At 34.9% G+C, this 21485-nt stretch overlaps 1 protein-coding gene across 3 annotated transcripts in view; it reads right to left on the minus strand.

The window, feature by feature from the left end:
* Prkg1 (protein kinase, cGMP-dependent, type I) overlaps window positions 1–21485 on the minus strand; it is a 1200782-nt gene that overhangs the window by 1001395 nt on the left and 177902 nt on the right. For all 3 annotated transcript variants that reach the window (NM_001013833.3, NM_011160.3, XM_006526768.4), the window contains one exon: window positions 19686–19852. In NM_001013833.3, the coding sequence (NP_001013855.1) occupies window positions 19686–19852 (167 nt within the window). The remainder of the gene's footprint in view (window positions 1–19685; window positions 19853–21485) is intronic.

A 21485-nucleotide genomic window follows, 5' to 3' on the forward strand; every position in this document is an offset into this window, starting at 1 on the left:
AGCTGTCAGAAATGAAATCTCTGAAGTTGAATGGAAGAGATTATGTCGGCCATGAAAACTGGGAAAGACTTTGAATGAGGTTCTCACGTTTTCTACCTTCTGGGAGGAAAGTATCTCATTTGTGTAAACATTACAAGTGATGTTTTGATAAATTTATCACTGAAAACAATTTAAGTGAAAGTATAAAACTCTGCTTGTTGGAAATAAATAGCAACTATTACATCAAAATAGCAACAATTACATCAAGAGTCCCAATTTTTATTATTTTTAAAACTAAATTGTATTATACACACATTTTCCCTTTTATTGAAACCAATTCTTTTCTCATACAATATATCCTGATTTTACAACATTTGTCACCAAACAAAGCTTCCAGTACTGGGGCTGGGTTATAACCAATTGAGTTGTGGGTGAAATGGGTGCCATGCAGATCCCCAGCCAACCCCAGCAATTACTAAGTCTATCGATTGCTCACCATAAACTGAGAACAAGGCCCCATTGCTAAATCTCACTTTTAATACACAGGTATTATACCAAGAAGATTTTGCTATATATTTATTGGTAAAGCATAAACATACATATGGAGGAAATCCTTAAGTTAAAGAGCTGTGACTCTATAATGAATGTTATCAAGTTGATGAGATAAATGAAATCATGTACATTATGCAACCATCCGGACTCTGTCCTTAGGAGCACATATTGACTCTAGATCAGTACCTTGCCAGTCACACTGTTCATAGTCTTGACTTTTACAAATTGCCCGCTTTATAAAGCTCACTTCATCTTTAATTTTACTGATAAATTAATAGAGAGACTGCTATCTGAAAGCTAAACAGAGCACAGATAAACACACCATTCTACACTGACCTTCACTGAAAGAAAAAAATACAAAAAATACAAACACTGCACGTGGTGACAGAGGATGCTGCTGTGAGAACTGGTGGGAGCTTAGATATGCTATTGCGAAGTAGGACAAATAGAAGTTCCAAGTCAGTTTCAACTTGAAAGGTGAAACACAAGTGTTGGCATTTTAGTATCGAGTGTTATTAACATTGATTATAATCCATGAACTGCCTGATGGGAAATATATATAGCTTATGAATAATTACTAAAATATGGGCCAAATTCATATAGCAATTCTGAAATTATGGATATAATTAAGCATTTATGTATAATCGAACCCAATAGTGTAACACAGCTAACGAAAACAGATTAGCAACTCTGCGCCCCAGTTTCATGTTTGCAGTTTGACATTGATAGTGAGACTATGGACACCAGGGTCTTTAACAGAGACTGAAAACTTAGGCTCGACTTTTGTGTCTCTGTGTCTATATTTCCTGCTTCTTGCCTACTTCCTACGCTTTCTCCTCTTCCTCCATCCCTATAGCACTTATAATTTTCCTTTTCAGGTTCCTACTCTTGAGAATATTGTAAAGAACCTTGGATCACATGCACATATGTCGATAGTGAAGAGAGAAACATTAGAATTCCCTGGGCTAAAATAAGTCAGTATCCATTTAGAGCCGTTTACCATCTCCTTTTGCCAAACATTTCACACTCATGACTGAGCCAATCCATCTTCACTCACATACTCTGAGGAAGAGGCATCATTAATTCATTACTTACAGGAAATTTCAAGTCTATTAAGGTTTAGAAATTTGTTCAATACTTACTCTGTTTTTTTTTCTTTTAACAAGAAACCATAGAGACTACACAAAGATATGGTGATTAAGGTATTTTGTTTAGTGTATATCCATGCATATGTTATAAATTCTATAATTCATATATTATGAATTGAGACAATAAACATGTCCTTGACTTGCATAGTTTTCTGATGAGAACATCTTAGTTTTTCATTGACTTGTATATCTCCTATGTCAAGAATCTGTCTGAGGGGGAGCTCACTGCCCTGAGCCTTGGGAAAAAGGGCGACTGCGCAGAACATGATACCTAGTGCTTCCATTATTACAAGAATCACTTAAGAGAAGAGCTCCAAGTTAAGAAGTTGACTTACTTTAAATAGAAGGAAAACACTGACAATAGTTTAAGGTTTCGTGAAACTCAGTTCTCTCAAAGTTTTTAGGAAATGAAGTCTGATTTATGTATTTCATCCAATCGAGCCTCAAGAAAGGCTTGGCCTCTCTGAGATCCTTTTATATCTAGCAATTTGACTAAATGGCAGGGAAATTTTAGGGAGGGATATTTTGGTGTCATGAAGAAATGCATTTCTCATGCATGAGAGAAGTTTGCCAAATTAAGTTTCAATTTAGTTATAGGCAAATATTATAAGAAATGGAAAGCTAAACATTTTAGTAAATTATTTTTTCTAATTTTCTTGGCGTGATGTTTAGCTGAATCATCCCTTGAGCACATAGGGCAATGTTTCTATAATGCTGATAAATTTGCATATATTTCTCTGAAAACATCTTTAAAACTTGAGAATTTACACACACACTCTCACACACACACACACACACACACACACACACCAACTATGGGAATCTTAATTGAAAAATTTCAAAGTTCAAATGATAATATGCTAGATCAAACAAACACATTTTCAAGCAAAGGCTTATGAAGTCTCAACAGAGGCTTTTGGATGCTTAGAAGCCTAAATGTAGGATTTTTTTTTAATTGAATGAATGACAGTTTCATCTTGAGGGAAAATGGGTAGGTAATTTTCAGAATTAACTGGATACTTAATAACTCTCAACGGAAAGTTCTTTAGAAGCTGTATATTTTATTATCAGCTAAAATTGTAAGACAATACAATTGAAGATCAGACATAAACTGGATATAGATTTGTCCATCTGCCTGTATATGTGGCACATTTTTACACGTGTACAAATTTGTGAATGGAACTCTTAGGTGTAACAGACTACATAAAGTATCCCATCAGAATTCCTAGTGATTGTCAATAAAATAGTATTTGCTGTATCAGAGTTAAGTACTGAGAAATTTCGACAAGGTTTTTTTGTATTCTTTTGTTTTTGTTTTGTTTTGGTTTTTTGCTCATATAGAACGTGATTATGATGGACTAAAGCCACTCTCAAACATCCATATCTTTATTTAATCATTTGAAGAAAATCTCATTAATAAATAAAGTACATATATTTGATATATGCACTGCAGAATGAATTCTTGTAAATAAATACTCAAAGGTTAAGACTACCATTGAGCATATTTAGAAAATGATGTGTGGTTTTCCAAGATTAGAATGTCATAAAATTATTAATTTACATAGATGATAGATAGACTGATTACTCGTGGGAAGAAATTAAGACCAATTTTCAAAAATATAAAACAATAAGACACTCTTATTTCATGTTGTATGAGTATATTATAAGAATAAACCCAACCTCTCCAGGGAAATATATCTCCTACATTTTATTAATCATTTTCCTAAGCATTCAATGTTTTACCAATTATATAAATTTTCTTATTAAATTCTAACTTTCCTAAGATAGTTAATGTTAATACTATATTTTAAAACATAATTTAAAAATGAAGCATTGTTTTATTAACCTTTCAAAAATATATCTTTGAACCTTAAGCTAAATAATAGGAAGATAGTGGCAGCATGTACAGAATTTGGCATTTTGGAATAGGTGATGCAGTTTATTGTACACAGTGACTCACTCCTTCATCACTGATGGTGGCTTCTGAAATTGTTATGTGGAAGCAAATGTGTGACATAAATACTCTGGAGAAGCATAAATGATAAGTCATCGTGACTTGTTCATTCAGAAGCAAGAATGAACGTGAGGCACTGATGTTCAATGAACATCAAGTTTATTGAAAAGCTGTAGCTGTCCAACGTTGCTGATAAAGGTATACTAAACATCCCATGACATATAAAAATGGGGTATCTAATTAACTCAAAAGTTTAAAAGTAATATAATATCAAGCATGAAATAATGTATATTGATGGGACTTCCATGTATTGAGCACACACTTGTGCACAGGCATGGTGGCAATTCCTAAGGCTGTATAGAACATAGTTTTAATTGTAGATTGCTTATAAGAGATAGTCAAGGATGATATAATGTTCCCTAGAATTCAACCTGTCTTCCTTCATGTTGGAGAGGGGACTTTATAATGTCACCAAGCAGGTGGTTCCTTTGTAAAGATTATTCTTGTCTAGGCTTTCTGTAAGTAAATACTGGGGAAAGGACTCAAAACATATAAAGTGTGTGACTTTAAGCACAAGGCTGCCTGCTCTGTCTTTCCTTATTTTCCATTCTGTTGGGATGCAGCATCAAAGAGCTGGTGATCTGGATTCAACTATACACCCAGCAGAGTGTTTGGGGACCTGGGCACCTGAATCACTGCATGAGGTGTAGCCGTGCAACCTGCCTCCTCCACTTACTTCTAGTATACCACATAAAACAGAAATAAGTTTCTACTCAAGAAGAAAGAACTCATGTCAGTAGCTCATCATTATTACAATTTAGTCTAACCCCGAAACAATAAATAATAATACAACTGTGTACCAGATACTGTCTGGTAGGGTTATTTCTCATTAATCATCTAACTTTCTGTATATAATGTGGTTTCATTATTCCAATTATTTAAGCCAAAATTTGGAGTCCTTCACTCTTTACTTCCTCTCATGAAATACTATCAATCAATCAGTCCAATGAACTAGCAAAAACTATTGGCTGAGCTTTCAAAGGAGACTCTAAGTTTGACATTTAAAAAAATATCTTTATTCTTTTAATCCTTAATTCAAAACCAAGATCATTGCTATTTCAAAATTTTCTCATTAACATCACAGCTTCCTTCCTGCCATTAAAATATTACTTTCCATACATGATATAGGCTTCTTATTTGTAATAATGTAGAGAATTATAAGCTATATAATATTATATACTATTATAAAGACATCCAAATGGCCTATGATACAATCTGAGCTCTGCCATGTCACTGATTTCTTATGCTCACCTCCATAATCACCAACTTCTTCCAGCCACTCTGCTATCCATGCTGTTATTTGAATATGTCATCCAAAACCTTGTCTAGAACCTAGCACACTTTTATTCTCTACGATCTTCCTACCCCCATCATAAACTCAATTATGTCTCTGCTCAATAATCAACCTACACAGACATCCATCTTGACTATCCCATGTAGCACATCTAGCCTTTCTTCTACCTACTGTTTGAGGTACCACCTCTATGCTTGGTATTCATAACATCTGTTACACACACATGCTTCTCTGTTATGCATTGTCTATGTTGCAACATATGAAACATAGTATTACAATTGTGTGTTGCTTTCCATGCTATAACCATCATCCTTAGAACAGGGCCTATCATAGAGAATATGCAAAATTACTAGTTCCTGAATCAATAAGTTGTTGGTATAGAATTAATAAAACTCAACCAGGCTAAGGTGCTATAGGGAGGGCACAGTGGATGTTAGGTCCTGCTCAAGTGGGAGATAACAGACTTCTTATGACAGATGCACTAGCTGTCTCCAAAGAACAGCAGCATTTAAAAGCATGTCATTAAAGCAGAGGAAATATGAACTGCCATAGATATAATGAACACAGAAAGATTACCCATAGTCGTGGAGCAGGCCATGCAGAATTGAGTGGAAGCAAGGCAAGTATTCCCTCCCACATGTCAGGCACAAGACTTGACACTGACAAGAGGGGAGATGGAAAAAAATGAATGTATCTAGAATATTCCCCAAAGCTCACATAACTTCCTACATTGGTCTGAATTCAAGCCCACATCTGCCAAGCTGTAAACTCAGCTGACTTCATTTCATTGGGGTCTTCTATTCCAAGGGGTTTGCATTTTTAACCACAGAAGGGCACTGGACATGTGAATCATGGTACATATTACACTAACACATTTCAAAGATAACAAGCTCATGATTATATGATTATGTAGAGAATGCAGAAAACCAGGATAAGCTCAAGGACAGAATGGCTGAGATGAAATGTTAGGAAATTTAGGCAAGAAATGATGGAAGCATGAATTAAAGCCAGGTCAGACAGGGACAGTTAAGAACAGAGGACTGATAGACAGGACAGAGTTTGTGATTGAATGGCCCCTGGTTTGCACTCTGGGCAGATTTTTACAGAGAAAGGATGATGTCATCTACAAAGTTAAGAAACAAAATAGACAAATCGCAAAGAGGATTATTTCCATCATGTCTATCTGGGCACACAGCTGCTTAACGGGTGAATCTGGATTAAACCCCCAGGATTTATGGCTTTTAGTTCTTTGGCCATTTCTCCACCTGACATCTGAAACCAAATGACTAGAGCTTGTAACATAAAGCACAAAGAGACAGAGACCTAGTTCAGCAGTTTAGCTATGTCAAGAAAAGTCTATATTCTGAGCACAAGGGGGAAATGTGCTGTTGCAAAGAACACTGAAATATGGTATATACTTTAGAAAACCATAAAATTAATTTTCAGTACAATATAATATTATAAGTGTTCACTGTTAGAGTAGGTCTTTTATCTCTCAGGCTTATAAAGTTGAATTAGAAGAAAAGGGTAGAATACTGTCTTTCAAGAACAAAAAAATGGCAGGAGTCACATTTTTCCAGCTTATTCCATGAAAAGTATTAGTACTATGGGGGATAAATATAAAAAAACAAGTAGATGTGTTAACAAATGAAAAATCTCTTTGCAAAATGTAGCACAAGAGAGAGAAGCTGAGATTCCAAGTCTTCACTTAGCAATGAGAGTCTTTTTTTTTAAATTAGATATTTTCCTCATTTACATTTTTAATGCTATCCCAAAGGTCCCCCATACCCACCCCCCCAATCCTCTACCCACTCACTCCCCCCTTTTGGCCCTGGCGTTCCCCTGTACTGGGGCATATAAAGTTTGCAAGTCCAATGGGCCTCTCTTTGCAGTGATGAGAGTCTTAAGAAAGGCATCCATTCAACCAATACTTGACAGCTTACGATTACATGTGGATGAAGGCTACAAACTGTACAAACTGCAGGTGGCTATGTGTGAAACAATGATCTTTCTTATTTAATTTGAGACCTTTTATGGTATTAGAAGAGCTATTGTACTGAGTAATCAAAAGACAAAATGTCAGATCTAATGAGACTTTGAGTAATAGGTAAAGTATAAAATCACTTCCTTCAAGCAAAATGTTGAGTAGATTTTTAAAAATATTAGATTCTTTTATTCCTTCTGAACTAAAAGTCTAATTAACAAAAATTTCAGGATCCTGCTACACTAATTCAGGATAATTACTGGGGAACCCAATTCAATTCCCAATTCTTGAACATTAGAAAGTGTGAAACTGAACCCACAAAATACATAAAGGATACTTTCAAGCTGTGAAATGGAATGTAATTAACACAATAATAAGCACTTCAATGGGGAGTTATTGGCCCACTCATATCTGCACAGGCGATTTGCCCTTGATTTAAATGCCAGAATTGCAAAAGTTTTCAACTTCTAATCACCAAGCCTTTACTAACACATGTTTGTTTGAAACATAGTCCTACTAATGCATAATTTAGGGGAGGGCTTCAATATCTGATGTTCTGAACCTACAGCCAATGTCAATATGCTCTGTAAAGCAAACATCCACTGCTCATGTTAACCTTCAGGTTGGACTGCTTAAGCAGTGCTTCTTGTAACTTTTAGCCACTGGATGGCTTTACAAACTAAACCTATTGAAAATTTCCCAATGTTTTTGCTTATGCAATTTATCTTATTGATGCTTATACTATCAGAATTTAAGGTAAGCTCAACAGGAAAGAGATCATGTCCAGTACTAAAAACTTAGCCCACTTCACAGACCAAGTGAGGTTATGGGGCTTAGAAAAGAATCTACTACCACTACTTTGCTAGACCAGCATAATTCCTAAATAGTTTCTAAGTCTTACCTTTATACCCACACGTAAATGCAGCTGTTCTATAGAACAAAAGGAGACATCACAGAAAACCACAACTGATCACAACACAGAGATTCTGGGGAGCCCAGCACCAGTGGATATGACTACATCACAGCTCCTGCATCTCTGGCTTGGGGAATATAGAAAAGAAGGCAATATCAGAGCCAGAATATAAGGACATCTGTGAAGCTGTGACACCTAGAAATGGCTGCAAAACCAAGACTGAAACACCAGGAATATCAATGGACATGCTAACACAAAAAGTAGATAATTTTGAGGGGTCCTACCCTTAGACAAAACAATAGAGCAACTAATGACTGGTAGAAGAGAGAAAATTAGTCTTTTCCAGGGATGAGCCTCCTTTTTGGATATCTAGTGCAAAGTGGTCAACCCTGAAACCATATATACACAATCAGTAGAAATAGACCCAATGATTTATATTTATATATTTGTGTATAAGTATATATGTATGTGAATACATGAGTGTAGATATAACAGTAATAATCAAAGAAAAGGAGACTATTAATTTAAGAGTTGGGAGAAGGATATGGAAAGGATTGGAGGGAGGAGACCTGAGAGGGGCTGAGGGAAGGTAATGGAAAGGGGAAAGTGGTGTAGCTATATTCTAATTTAATTGTGTAATACTTTAAAAGTAAAAAGGATAATAAATATAAAGCAGTTTAAAGTATTTATTCACTTCAAATACTAATTTTACTCAAATAATTTACTTTAAATAATAATTTTATCAAATAATACTTTTCATATTTCAGATAATTTCGAATAATCATCATTTCAAATAATAAATACATATTAAACAGTGTTTTAAAATTATAAACCAGATAGTCTTAAACAGTTAACCAGAAATAGGATTGTTTTAAACTTTGGAGAAATCAAGTTGATTCTGGCTTAAGAAGATATCTGGATTATCTGTTTCTGCATTCAGTATGTTATTCATATCACACTCTAGACTGTGGCCTCTGAAATGGTCCACCATATACTACACAGGTAATCTCTTGTGCACTGTGTAAAAGCAATCACCTGTCAATAAAATGCTGATTGGCCAATGAGGTGAATCAGGAATAGAAGGTGGGGCATCCATCAGTGAGAGAAAACTTCTGGGTTTGAGTCAGGCATGGAAAGATTCACCCGGACACAGAGGAAGTCAGTAGCGTGAGACTGAGGACCAGGAAACGAGCCACGTGACGTAGACTGCTTTAAACAGCATAACTGAGTTCCGAGTTAGTCAGGGAGCAGGCCTGAGCTTATAGCATACACATTTATTCATATATAAGAAGTCTCAGAGTCATTATTTTTTAGGGGGTGGGAAACTTTCATTCATAAGAAAATGAAACAGAGATACAAAAGTAGCATGCTGATGTTATGTATTCTGATCTCAATGAACCCTTAGAAAGGTACCAACCCACACTTTAAGAGATTCTGCATTAAGAATACCAGTTTTCAGAAAAAAAAAAAAAAAGGAATTTTCAGTTCAGTGCATGGATTTCCAGTAGATAATCATTTTTAATTAGGATCATATGTAATTATGAAATGTACTCAAATATGCAACTTTACCCATTGAATCTGCTGCTTGAGTCTGCTGCCCATAAAACATGTACTTTAGTTATGAGCGAACCATATTCATCAGTCTTTCTTTTATGCCTGGTTGAGTCAACAGAACACTCTGAGGTCCCCCTTCTCACCTCTTTAGTGAGCTTTCTAACATAGACATTCACTGCCCCTTTCAGCAGCTTCAAGGGGTGGCTAGGGGCATCGTAACCTCCCATCAACAGGGTAACTCTTCTAGTGCACTCTCTTAAACATGATATCATCTCATTCATTCCCACATCAGATATGACCACCATCACTTACTTCATTATTTGCATAAAAAGGAAGTCGTTCCTAATTTCTCTTTTTAGCACACGCACAGCTAATTGGTATGTTGCCAAATTATACCACAACTTTGGTATATTCCCATCCACCACCGTCATCTAAGCCACCACTGTGCTTTGCTTTAATTAATACTGTCACCTCTCAGCCGGCACCATTGGTCCTGTACTTGTCTCTATAATTCATTTACTACAGTCTTGAGTGTGTATAAAATCTATTTTTATATTCACAATGTAGAAGCCAAGCATGTCTTGATACTTAAATTCCCACAACTCTATACCTCTGAGGTTGCTGAAGCACAGTACAACAAGTGTTCGATCCTCTACCACCAATGCAACTCCAACATGTGATTTCTAACATCCCTAACATTCTTCTTGGCTTTTCTTCATCTGGATTCTTCTACCCACACATTTGTTGATCTGGCTCTTTCTAGTCATTCAGCTCTCAGATCCAGTTTTCATTTCTGAGGGAAGCACTGTCATATCACAGATTGCCAAACATAACAGGATTCCTTAGCAACGCTACTTAATTTCAATTATTTCTAATATTTATTACCATCTGAAAGCCTTTTGCTTCTTTCCATAGATGGTTTTGTCTTTTTTTTCTATTCATTCATCATCAAAATATATTATCATATTCAATTTCCTACCTCCAATGTCTGCTAAAACACAGCAATACTAAGTAACTTAAATCCTACACTTCTTGAATATAGAATGAGTAATTAAATAAATACATAAGTTCATTTCAATAAAGAAGTTATCTTGCAAAACAATCCACTAAGCATTTTTTTGGTATTTTCAGTTGTTGAGGATATAAAAATTCAAACATTTTACACCATCCACTCAAAATCACACTGTAATATGCCATGATCAACGGTCATCTAATCTTTGGGGTTTACTAATCTTTACTATGTATATTTGTGATCTCAAAATCAATACAAAGAAGAATATTCCAAAAGAATTTTCCAATTTTAGATTATTTGAACTCCATGATTTATAAAATAAACAATTAAAACTCACAGGAATGAACTTGGATATGTAAAGCCATCTTGGTTTTCTTCCAAGAAAACCAACAAAATGACTGTTGAAAACCTACAGATTGATAATTTCTCATCTGAGAACAAATTTTTACTTCAGTTGAAAGCTTTATTATCAATAATGACAGAGGAAAACTCCCAAAGTGTTTTAGATGTTAGAGCAATTCACCTCAGCAAAGTTAATCAGATTAGGTCCCAGAATGGAACTAAATAAATCTCAAATGTAAATGTATTCTGTAATAATTCCATGATATATTAAATATGCATGAAATATAAATTCCCAGGAATTTAGTTTAATACCCTTCTAAGTCATGTCTATTATAATTCTAAATCTCTGTGTGATACTTATAGAGATTTAGGACAAAAAAATATCTTATTGGAAAGGAGTTTATAAAATAACCTAAGCATAAACATCAGATGCAACTTTCCAGGCCATAATATTTCAATTCAGAAAAAGCATGTACAATTACAAGCTGCATTTCTCAAGAGGGAGGCCATTGTAGAATTCCAAAAGGAACAGCTGCATCTTAATCCAATGGTCTCTATGTTGGGGTCTGTATATTGGAGTGGGCTGTTGCCTTGGTAGCCACAGTCTGAAGCTTCTCTGTCCTCCCTTGGAGAGTATGGCAAGATCATTTCACACTATTCAAGGATGTTTCATTGGATGGACGAACACAAAAGCATTAGTCTAACTAGCCTCCCACAAAAGTCATTGGAAATCTTGTAGCCTCGAAGGAAATGCATGGGTGTGGTTTTAAAACTGAATCCGCAGTTGTGGGGTCTTGTTAAATGTTTGGAATGCACGCCACCAAATGGTTTTATATGAATGATTGGTGGGGTGAGCTTGACCTCATTACCAAAATATTCGGGGTGCTGTTACACTCTGGGCCAGGAGCTAATCACACTTTCTTCTCTCTGTTTCAACTATGCTACACCTGTTCTTAATTTTCACCCAAATAATACACATTTGGACTTCCAAAGTTGGCATTCCTTCAAAATGAAAATCATGGGAAGACTGACATTTGAACAAAGTGAATGAGGACAGAAGTGAAATCCAGGATCTGTAATTATTTAGAGTGACAGTAAAATGGAAAAAGGGGACTTGCCCTTAAAATGTGTGACTTGGAAACTGCATCACTGGAATCACCCTGGCTCCTTTCTGAAAGGAGTTACCTTCCCAGCTACTATTTCAAGACCATGCATGGCAGATTTCAATTGTTTGCAACTTCTGAAATCTTCAAAACTGAGAAAAATAACACTGCCAACTTTTTGTAATGTAATAAATTTAGCTCAACTACTATGGCTTCTTTTTACAAATTCAGGCCAGGATTGATAGCTAAATCTGCCAGTCAAAGTCAGCCCCAGCAGTGCGTAGCAATAATCCCAGCATTTGGGTGCCCAAAGCAGGAGGCTCTCAGCCTTGAGATTAGCCCGAGGTACAGAGTGAGACTCCCAGTGTCTAAAACACAAATCGACAACAGTAAAAATGCCTTTGTTGTACATGTGGCACTTTTCAATAACAGTGCCTATGTCAAAACACTAGCTTAGTTCTGCTTGAATTATACAACAAAATGTTTCCTTTTTTAGAGATACAGACAGATATATCCTTTGTATATTGTAGACAAAAACGTATTACTCAGTTTTATCACCAAATCTGTCGCTAAATGACCTGCCATTGTTTCCAAATATATAACAACTCTGACATTAAAAAAAATAATAATAAAAGAAAAGGAAAAAGGAAAGAAAGCATTGTGGAAGAGTCAAAGCATATCTACCATCTCTCAGGATGATTTACATTCTTGAACATTCTGGAAAACAGGAGAAGGTAAAAATGAAATGTAAAATGTTTTCCAGCTTCAAATTTTGAGAAGGAAAGTGATTTTGAGATCATACATAAATACTTTTTCTATAGATAATTAATGCCTCACATATCTAACTCCAATGTATGCTTTTACCTTTAGAGACACTCACATATGCAGGACAAATACTACCTCCCAGGATTTTTTAAGGAGACACCAAAACAAGAACATACAAAAGTAAGAAGATACACTTCACTGCATTCAAATTAATAACTGTTATCCCTCAGGTGTCAATAAGACGTAAAAAAAAATTACAAGCTCTGGATAAGAGAAAATATTTACAGTGCTGATAATTGCCAAGGGTAAGCTCCAAATATGTAAAGTTAACTTCCAACATAAAAATGAGCAGGCTAACAAAGACTCTTCAGAGGAAAAAACAATCTCCTAGGTATGGGAAAAGAAGTTTTATCTCCTTAGAAGTTAGAGAGGAAGAAGGTGAAGTCACCAGATTGCACTGTGCTTCCATCCAGTGGGTTAGTTCAATGCTAGCCCATAAAATTCCCCACAAATAAAAGAAGCAAAATGGAAATGTACAGAAACCACAATCAGATATGACCAGCTTAATAAATACACTTTAGAAAGGTATTTGGCATCATTTCACAAATATAAAGTGCTTTCTGGGAGGGCAAAACAATAGAAACATGATTATGGGAAGCTAAAAAATAAATAGATGAGACAGCACGTATGATGAAACAAAATCCTGTACAAACCCATCAAATGTCCAAAGAACCACTTAGAATTATTATAGTCATGGAGAGTGGGGAAATTCAACACTACACATGAGCTTTGCATGGTTGTGGTGGTAAAGACCTATGGAATCTTACAAGATAACTTGGATAATGCTCATTCACAAACATATGGGCTCAGAAATCTCATTTTTGGGGAGAGAATAGATGTGAGGTGGTTCAGACACTCAGTTCCTCCTAGTGGGTACTACGCAACCACCCTTAAAATGCCTCCAGAGGGGGGTTCTGGCCAGCACATAAAGCTGCTCCTTACACTTTGGGAACATTTTAATTAGTAGATTATTGATTCTCCAGCTGACTCAATTTAAACTTCTTTGGAGCTTACATTTTCCCCCCCTCTGGTTATCTAGAGCCATGCAAAGTAATTCTATTCCCATATGAGAATAGGTCAAGCATTTAAGAAGTTATATTTTCTTCCTAAACTTCCTACATATAAGCAAAATATTGCCAGTTTTTATACATGCATAGTTCCTGAATTTTCTCCGCACATTAAAAACTCTTTGCACATTGTACCCCAAAGAACATGATACTTATTCCATGTGTCATTTAAATACCCCAGTTCCCTCTCTCTGACTTTGAGATCCCACTTGACATATTATTTTTCAAAATGCCCATGTGGCACTTAAGATTCTCCTTGCTTATGAGCTTTCATAAATACATGTTTTGTTTTACTCTTGGATAGCTAGCTCATAAACATGGTCTTTTGCATAAATAATTCAAGTGATTTTTTTTCTAAAGGAAATATAAAAAATAATTCGGTGCCCTTATATTTCACCTATCTTAAAGAAAGACAGCTTCTGGGTGAACATGAAGTCTCCTGAAGTCAAAAGGCAACACCTGATGTTAGCAAATAAAATGGCCTTTCTCTCCTGTTACATTTACTGAAAACCATTTCATATAAAAATGTATTCAGGTCCCTCGTACACTCAGGGAGCATTTTGAATGCTAACACTGTGCCTTGTCATTAATGTCTAGTTTTATATAAATATTCCTTGTTGAACGCCAGCATTCACAACATCATTCAATTTCATGCAGAAAATAAAAATTTTGGAGGGAACAAACAGTTACAGTTCGAAGTATGTAAGTTTACAACAGAGGCTGTCTAGCAGTAAACAATAATTCTGAACATATGTAATGTATGCAGACCTGTATCCAATGAATTACCCACAATGCTTCAAACCAAGTTTTGCCCAAAATCCATCAAACCAAGTTGCACAAATGTCAATCTTCCCACTCTTTCTTTTAAGAGCTGCTGTGAACATCAGATTCTACTTAAAGATAGTGTGTAATGGTTCATTCCAACAGTCTTTTCTCTCATAAGCCAAGAGGCAGCTCTTGAGGAAAGGTGAGAAAATAAAATCAATGTTATTCATTTTAGGCAGAAAGAAATGGCATTTCCAATCTTCAAAGAGTTTAATCCTCAACAGAAAGTACACAGTGGTGAACTAAGAGTTAAGACAAACCACAGCTTCCTTCAATGAGGAAAGATGAACTAAGGAGGGAACAAATTAATTCCAGATTGTCTGTAGGGAGTATAGCACACAGCTGGGTGTGTGGGGCACCGCAGGGAGCCCGAGTGGCATTAAATCTGAGGAGCAGAGTTCTGGATTGCTTTCATGATGAACTGTTTCTACTCAGCCTTGGCAGACATTTTTTTACCTTCTTGCAATAATATTTCTTATCATGTAGTTTGATAGTGTGCATCTTTTGTGAGTTCACGAATTGGGATATTCACAATAAATATGTTCATGCTGTATTTCTAGTCCATCTTTGAAAAGTTAGCATTACTAAATATGTGGGTATGGGAAGTCTAGGGTTCAGTTTCATATTTCAATATATTTGTGGAATAATCTTGTTGAAGGATCTAACTTCTCCATATACTATATACTTCTCTATATACTAAGATACTTGTCTGTATACATAGATAGTCTCATAGAATTATTCATACTAAAGACAGAGACTTTAATAATTAGCAAATGACTAAACAGTGTGCAGCAAGAAAGTACTTAAATGAGTTATTGTAATTAGTAAAATATCTTATAAAAAAAACAGCAATGATGATTCCACTGAAAAAGTTAAATTAAATAGGCAGTTCTCAGAATACTCTAACAGATTTGTAATTAAACAGAATGTGAAGTCTGTTTCCACAAAGTTGTGTATGGTCATCATCTCTAAGCCAATCAAATACCTCAGCATATTACAAATCAGCAATCCCCAGTACTGGAATATGAGGTGAGATTCCTCAATACTAGATTTTGGATTCAATTGCTAAATCAAAAATTTATTTTAAATGAGGGTAAACTGAGGTTTATCTTTCTAATAAAAAGAAGACCATAATATGAGTATTAAGAAACAGTACATCATAGAATAAGCTAATGTTCATTTTTTAGTGAAAACAAACAATAAAATATACAGTAAACAATTTATATATCTAGATGTCAAAGGATCCTTGGGAGATTTGTTTGTTTGTTTTTTTTCTCCTTTAAACTTATAATATATGTAGCCTTAGGAAGCTAATCCTAAGCAATTCTTGATGAAAGTTGAAAGTGATACTTTCATTAAATTGGAATTTTAAGTGTCTGAAAGGATCAGTTCACTGTAAATTTGATTTTACAAAGTTAAAATCACTGGGCTGATTTTTCTTTGTCAACTCCTTGAGTGTTTTCATGAACATCTTGACAATAAGCTTGTAAAAGATCTTTCAGAGCCTATTCATTTATGGTGCCATGCTATACTCTTTATAAATATTAATGTTCACAAATAAAAAGAAGCTTTCCATTTAAAGAATGTTTCTGTGTAAGCATTAAGAAGATTGAATGTGTTGGTTTTCCAAAAACCTTAATTACACAATAAAACATTTCCCCCAATTAAATTTATAAAACTTTAAAAACAAAGTTTTTATTTTAAATTATTTTTACATAAAGATAAAAGGAGAAGATCTGCAAGAGTTATATTGAGCTGGTTTTAATTTCTGTTTGGAGAAAGGCTGCCATCAGTTTATAGGATCATGGACACTTAGTGGGTTTATTAAAGACAATCAACAGCATAAACACAACATGACTATGAATATTAATGCATTATTTAAAGTCTTATTTTTAAAGGACAATTAAAGAAGAGGTTGCAATGGGTAATTATGATGGTATTTTGCTTAGTTAATCTAACAATGAAAAGATAAATATAATTTATTGAAATTACACCAAGGCTATCACTACTGAGCCATTACTAGAAATTGTATATTTATCTTTTCTAAAAGAAGCAATATAGTCCCTGATAAAAATTTTTACATATTTTGTAATGAATATAGATGGAAATATTTGTTTTTTAATTTCCTTAAGCTATAATTAATTAATTAACTTTGCATGATAGTATTTAAATATTGTTAATTTTACATTATAATATTTAAGCTATAAGATATAAGGAAACATCACACAGGGATTTTGATCATTTTTTGAGGAAAGAGTTCATGTATATCAGTTTTACAGTGTAACTCCTTATGTAAGAAGATGAGCTTGTTGTTCACTGTCTTTAAAGATTAAATATGGTTATGTATTAGGTATACCAAATGAGTATAAGGTAGACTTGATATACTGTGTCAAAGGATACCAGACACATACTTAATTGTTACTCAAGACACTTCTTTGAAGGTATGCTATAGATGAGAGTAATACTTAAGAATAAACTTTAAGCGAGGCTTCTTGCCAAAGAATATGTGAATGAAAGTTCTTCCATCAGTTGATGACTTCAATAGACAAAAGGCCGATCTCTCACCTCAGAAGAGGGAATTCTACAGTAGACAGCCTTCAGCAATTGCAGCCCTGAGCATTTTAGACAGCCTCCATAGTCACATGATCCCATTTCAAGATAAACCTAATTCTCACTGAATACATATGTGTGTGTGTGTGTGTGTGTGTGTGTGTATCTGTGTGTGTGTGTGTATCTGTGTGTATGTGTCTGTAATTTGTTTTGTTTCTCTATAAAGCCCTTACTCATTCCCGTAATTAAGACCTTAAGCTGTCAATTAAGATTACCTGGGGATAAATTCTAACTAGCATGACTGACTTGGAGAGTAACATATCCTTATTGACTCTCAGTCTCCCCATCTATAAAACAAAATAATACATTTATCCTTTATACATGACTATTTTGAAAATTAGATAAAGTCTATCTATGGAAAGTGTTTAAAAACCATGCTCATTACAGTGGATGTTCTAGACATTCAGTTAGTCATATAGCTAAAAGTGAACAACCATTTCACTTGGAAAGCTAGGGGATGATAAGTGTAGACTTTTATATTTGTAAGGTTTTATGTTAAACTATTTTAATAAATATTCAAGATGAAAGGAATTTAAGACAAGAGTTTTGAATATTAATTACTGCCATAGAAAACCAGTGGTTACAATGTGAAGACAACCAAACCAAATGTTCATACTGCTTTAAACAATAGCTGTGTTCTACATAGTTATCCTACTAGTACAATGTCTAACAAATCAAATTATGTGAGATCATTGGCAGATATGATGCTATGCCTAATTTTAATCAGCCCTAGAACAATGCCTCTAGTTTTACTGTCTATACTTGTCTCTTATTTATGTCTTTCTGATTTTCCTACTCTGCCTGCTCACTGCCTCACGCCATACCTACCCTGTGAATTCATTCCTCCCCTTACAATTCTCTTCCAAGTGCATGATACTTATATTTGTGCCTACTGTGATTTGGTTTTATCAGAAAAAAAACTGAGCTTATCTTAGCAGAAGCTTATGATGTGGAATGAAAATATGAAAATATTAAAGGAAAAGATAAAAGATATTACAATGCAAAAACTGAACATTCCAGAAGACTACAAAGAAAAACACAAAGGCAAGTCACAAATGCACACATAGTTTTAACTATATTTTCAAACACTTAGTATAAATAAATAAGACACATGATTTTATAATGTGTTATTCTTTATATCAAATGATTATAAAAATCAAAGGTTCTTAACCTTCCTAATGCTGCAATCCTTTAATACAGTTCCTCGTGTTGTGGTGACCCCAAACCATAAAATTATTTTAATTGCTACTGCTTAACTGTAATTTTGCTAGTGTTATGAATTATAATGTAAATATGTGTTATTTTCAATGGTCCTAGGTGACTCCTATGAAAGGGTTGCCACCTACAAGTTGAGAACCACTGATATAAATGATCTAATTTAACCTCCTAATAATCCCATAAAAGACAGACAAATCAGACTATCAATATTGGTAATAATGATCCTTCAGGCTACAAAACCTGCTTTAGTTTTTTCCTTGATGAAAAGCATTCCTAACCCTTACCTGCTAGAAGCCTTCTCTGCCCTTTGCAGTTATAGCAACCAATCATGGCTTTAGATGCTATCATGAGGATCTCCCATTTTACAAATTGGGTTGTTGAAACCCAGAGAATGTCGGACTTATCCCAGTACACCCTTTCTCTTAGTGACCCATAAACTTAAAGGAGACTATGGAAGTCATGAATTACTCAACATGAATGCTCTGGACTGAACTCATGAACTCAACAGCTTATAGCACAGGCATTTCTGGGCTTGCTTTCTTCTCAGCTAGTTCAGAAATCATCTCAGGCTCTCTCTCTAAAGGGAAAATATGGCTTTATAAATTCCAAGTTAGAAACAATCAATATTAAAATCTACTTAGGGATAAACCCTATTTACATAGTAAATGGCTCATTATTCATAAAACATTTCTTTTTTTAGATTTTATTTAATCTACTATATCAGTTTCTGAAGGGTTTTGTGATACACATGATCCCTCTTATTAATTAGACAGCTAACATGCCATGACGTTTTCATTGACTCTGTGATTCACATGCAAGTGACTAAAAACATCACCTTTATCTGGAAGAATGTAAATAGGAAACCTGGACATGTACTAAACATTAAGGGTAGAGTTGTATGTGCTAATTGATGTGAACGACTTGAATTACCATTGAAGCACCATCAGCATGCTTGGCAGTGTAACTGTGTGCATTCCCATGCAGTTAGCAAACAGTATCCTTTTCACATCATCGGTGTTTTCCAGGTGTGAAAACATAGAAATCCTTACATTAATATTCTATACACCAACACCTCATAAATTACACAACCATGATACCTAGTAGTATTTTCACTCTTTGTTCAAATTGTTTCCCAATGAACGAAGGAAGACAAAAATTGTTCCACAGAGTACATTGCGATCCTTGAGAACCTCAGAAGTTAGGAAGGGAGTGAATGACGGAGGAGGAACAAGTTCCTAACCCTACCTTCCATGACGTACACCAGTGACCCCACATCGCCTTCCTTGATGATGCAGCTGTCCTTGCCGTATTCCACGGGGTACATACAGTCCACAATCTCCTGGATCTGTGACAGCTCCAAGTTCTTCATGAAGTCATTGTCAAGGATAGCCTCCTTTATGAGATCCTTCGACCTAGAGCACGAGAAGGAAGAGTTACTGACACATCCGACCAGACTTCCATAGTTCTCAAGGCTCGGTGGAGCCATGCAGTATGCTTGCACACAACTAATGGGTCTTCTTGAAAGGCCTGACAACAAAGCATAATGACAGCAGAAAAAGAACGGAGAAAATTTCCATTAAGCAAACTATCATTTGGCAAGTGACCAACATGCCAAAGCCAGGCACATAATTTCAATTTGTTTTACCATGTTTTAATCCACAAAGATTGTGGGGAAAAAAAAACAATAGATTGATATTAAATTAAAACGTATACTTTGGCCTAAGAATAAATACAATTAAATTTACAAAATCATAAAAGAAATAATTTTCACTCTAGATACTATAGAACAAAAATCATAGTTTCTGTATGCATCATTTAGTAGACTTTATGTTTTTAATTTGCTCTCTTCTGTACAATATATTTCTAGTATTATTGCCAGTTGTGATACGGGCACTCAAGAAATTGTCTAGCTTGAGATTTTTAGAGAGTGGATTCCTAATTAGCTGGTTGAAACCACTAGCAGAAAGGTGACAAACTTTCATCTGAGTGTCTTGCTTCTGTTGAAAACACTATTCCTTTGAGCATCTTGATTTAGATTAACTAGACAGAACTACATTGAACAAGATATTCAAAAAGCCACAGGAGTTAGAACTGGAATTAAATACAGACAGTCAGTAGGAAAGAGATAAACAAATTTTGCAATAGGGATTCTAGGGATAGCAGGAAAGTTCTACAGAACTTCAAAAAAATGTGATAATTTTATTCACTGGAGAATAATAAGTTCCGTAGCACTCACTACAGGTGTAAAAATCAAAGAGGAGGCAATGCTAAGAAATATCTTGTCAAGTAGGAAACAATCATAGCACAATGCAGAAACTGAGTTTAATCAAAGCTGAGACCTTAGTAATTACATATGAAGCAGCACATTTGGAACTTCATATTGAAAGTGGAATTTGTTTTAAATATGAACACAAGCTGGCCTTGGTTTGCACTGACTCCCAAAGTGGTAATCAGAGAAGCAACCTGGAGTAGGGACAGCAGTTGGAAGTATCCTTCCTGGCCTCCACTCCCCTCTGACTTCTCATCCTGGTTAAGCCCAACTGACCTGATCTTCACACACTGTAATCCACAAACACTTTGCTTTGAATTAGAAAAAGATGTATATAAACCAAAAATATTTACAACTTTATTTCTGAAACAAAAAAACAAAACAAAAATCAACCCTCTAAAAACAGATGGCTATACTGTAATTAAAAATGTATTTGGAAGAGAGAGGAGGGGGTATATTAGAGAGTTAGGGAGAAGAACAGGGAGAGATACTGTAATAATATTACAATCTCCATTTAAAAAATATGAATATATATGCATTTACACATAGCATTAAAAGTGAAGAAGTACTATGCAGAATTGTTTTAGGGTAAATATGTGTATAATGAAATTTCTTAAAAATAAAAGTAAGGTGTTTATTTTTAATATATATACACAGCATTTTAATTTCTCCCAGGACCACATCCTCACATCAAATCTATCAAGCACCATGTTTTCCCAAAATAAAATATAAGCCACTCTGCCTGCAGATATGAGCCTGGTTTGCCTCTGCCTTTT

This window comes from Mus musculus, chromosome 19 (assembly GCF_000001635.26).
Source record: "Mus musculus strain C57BL/6J chromosome 19, GRCm38.p6 C57BL/6J".
NCBI classification, from domain to species: domain Eukaryota; kingdom Metazoa; phylum Chordata; class Mammalia; order Rodentia; family Muridae; genus Mus; species Mus musculus.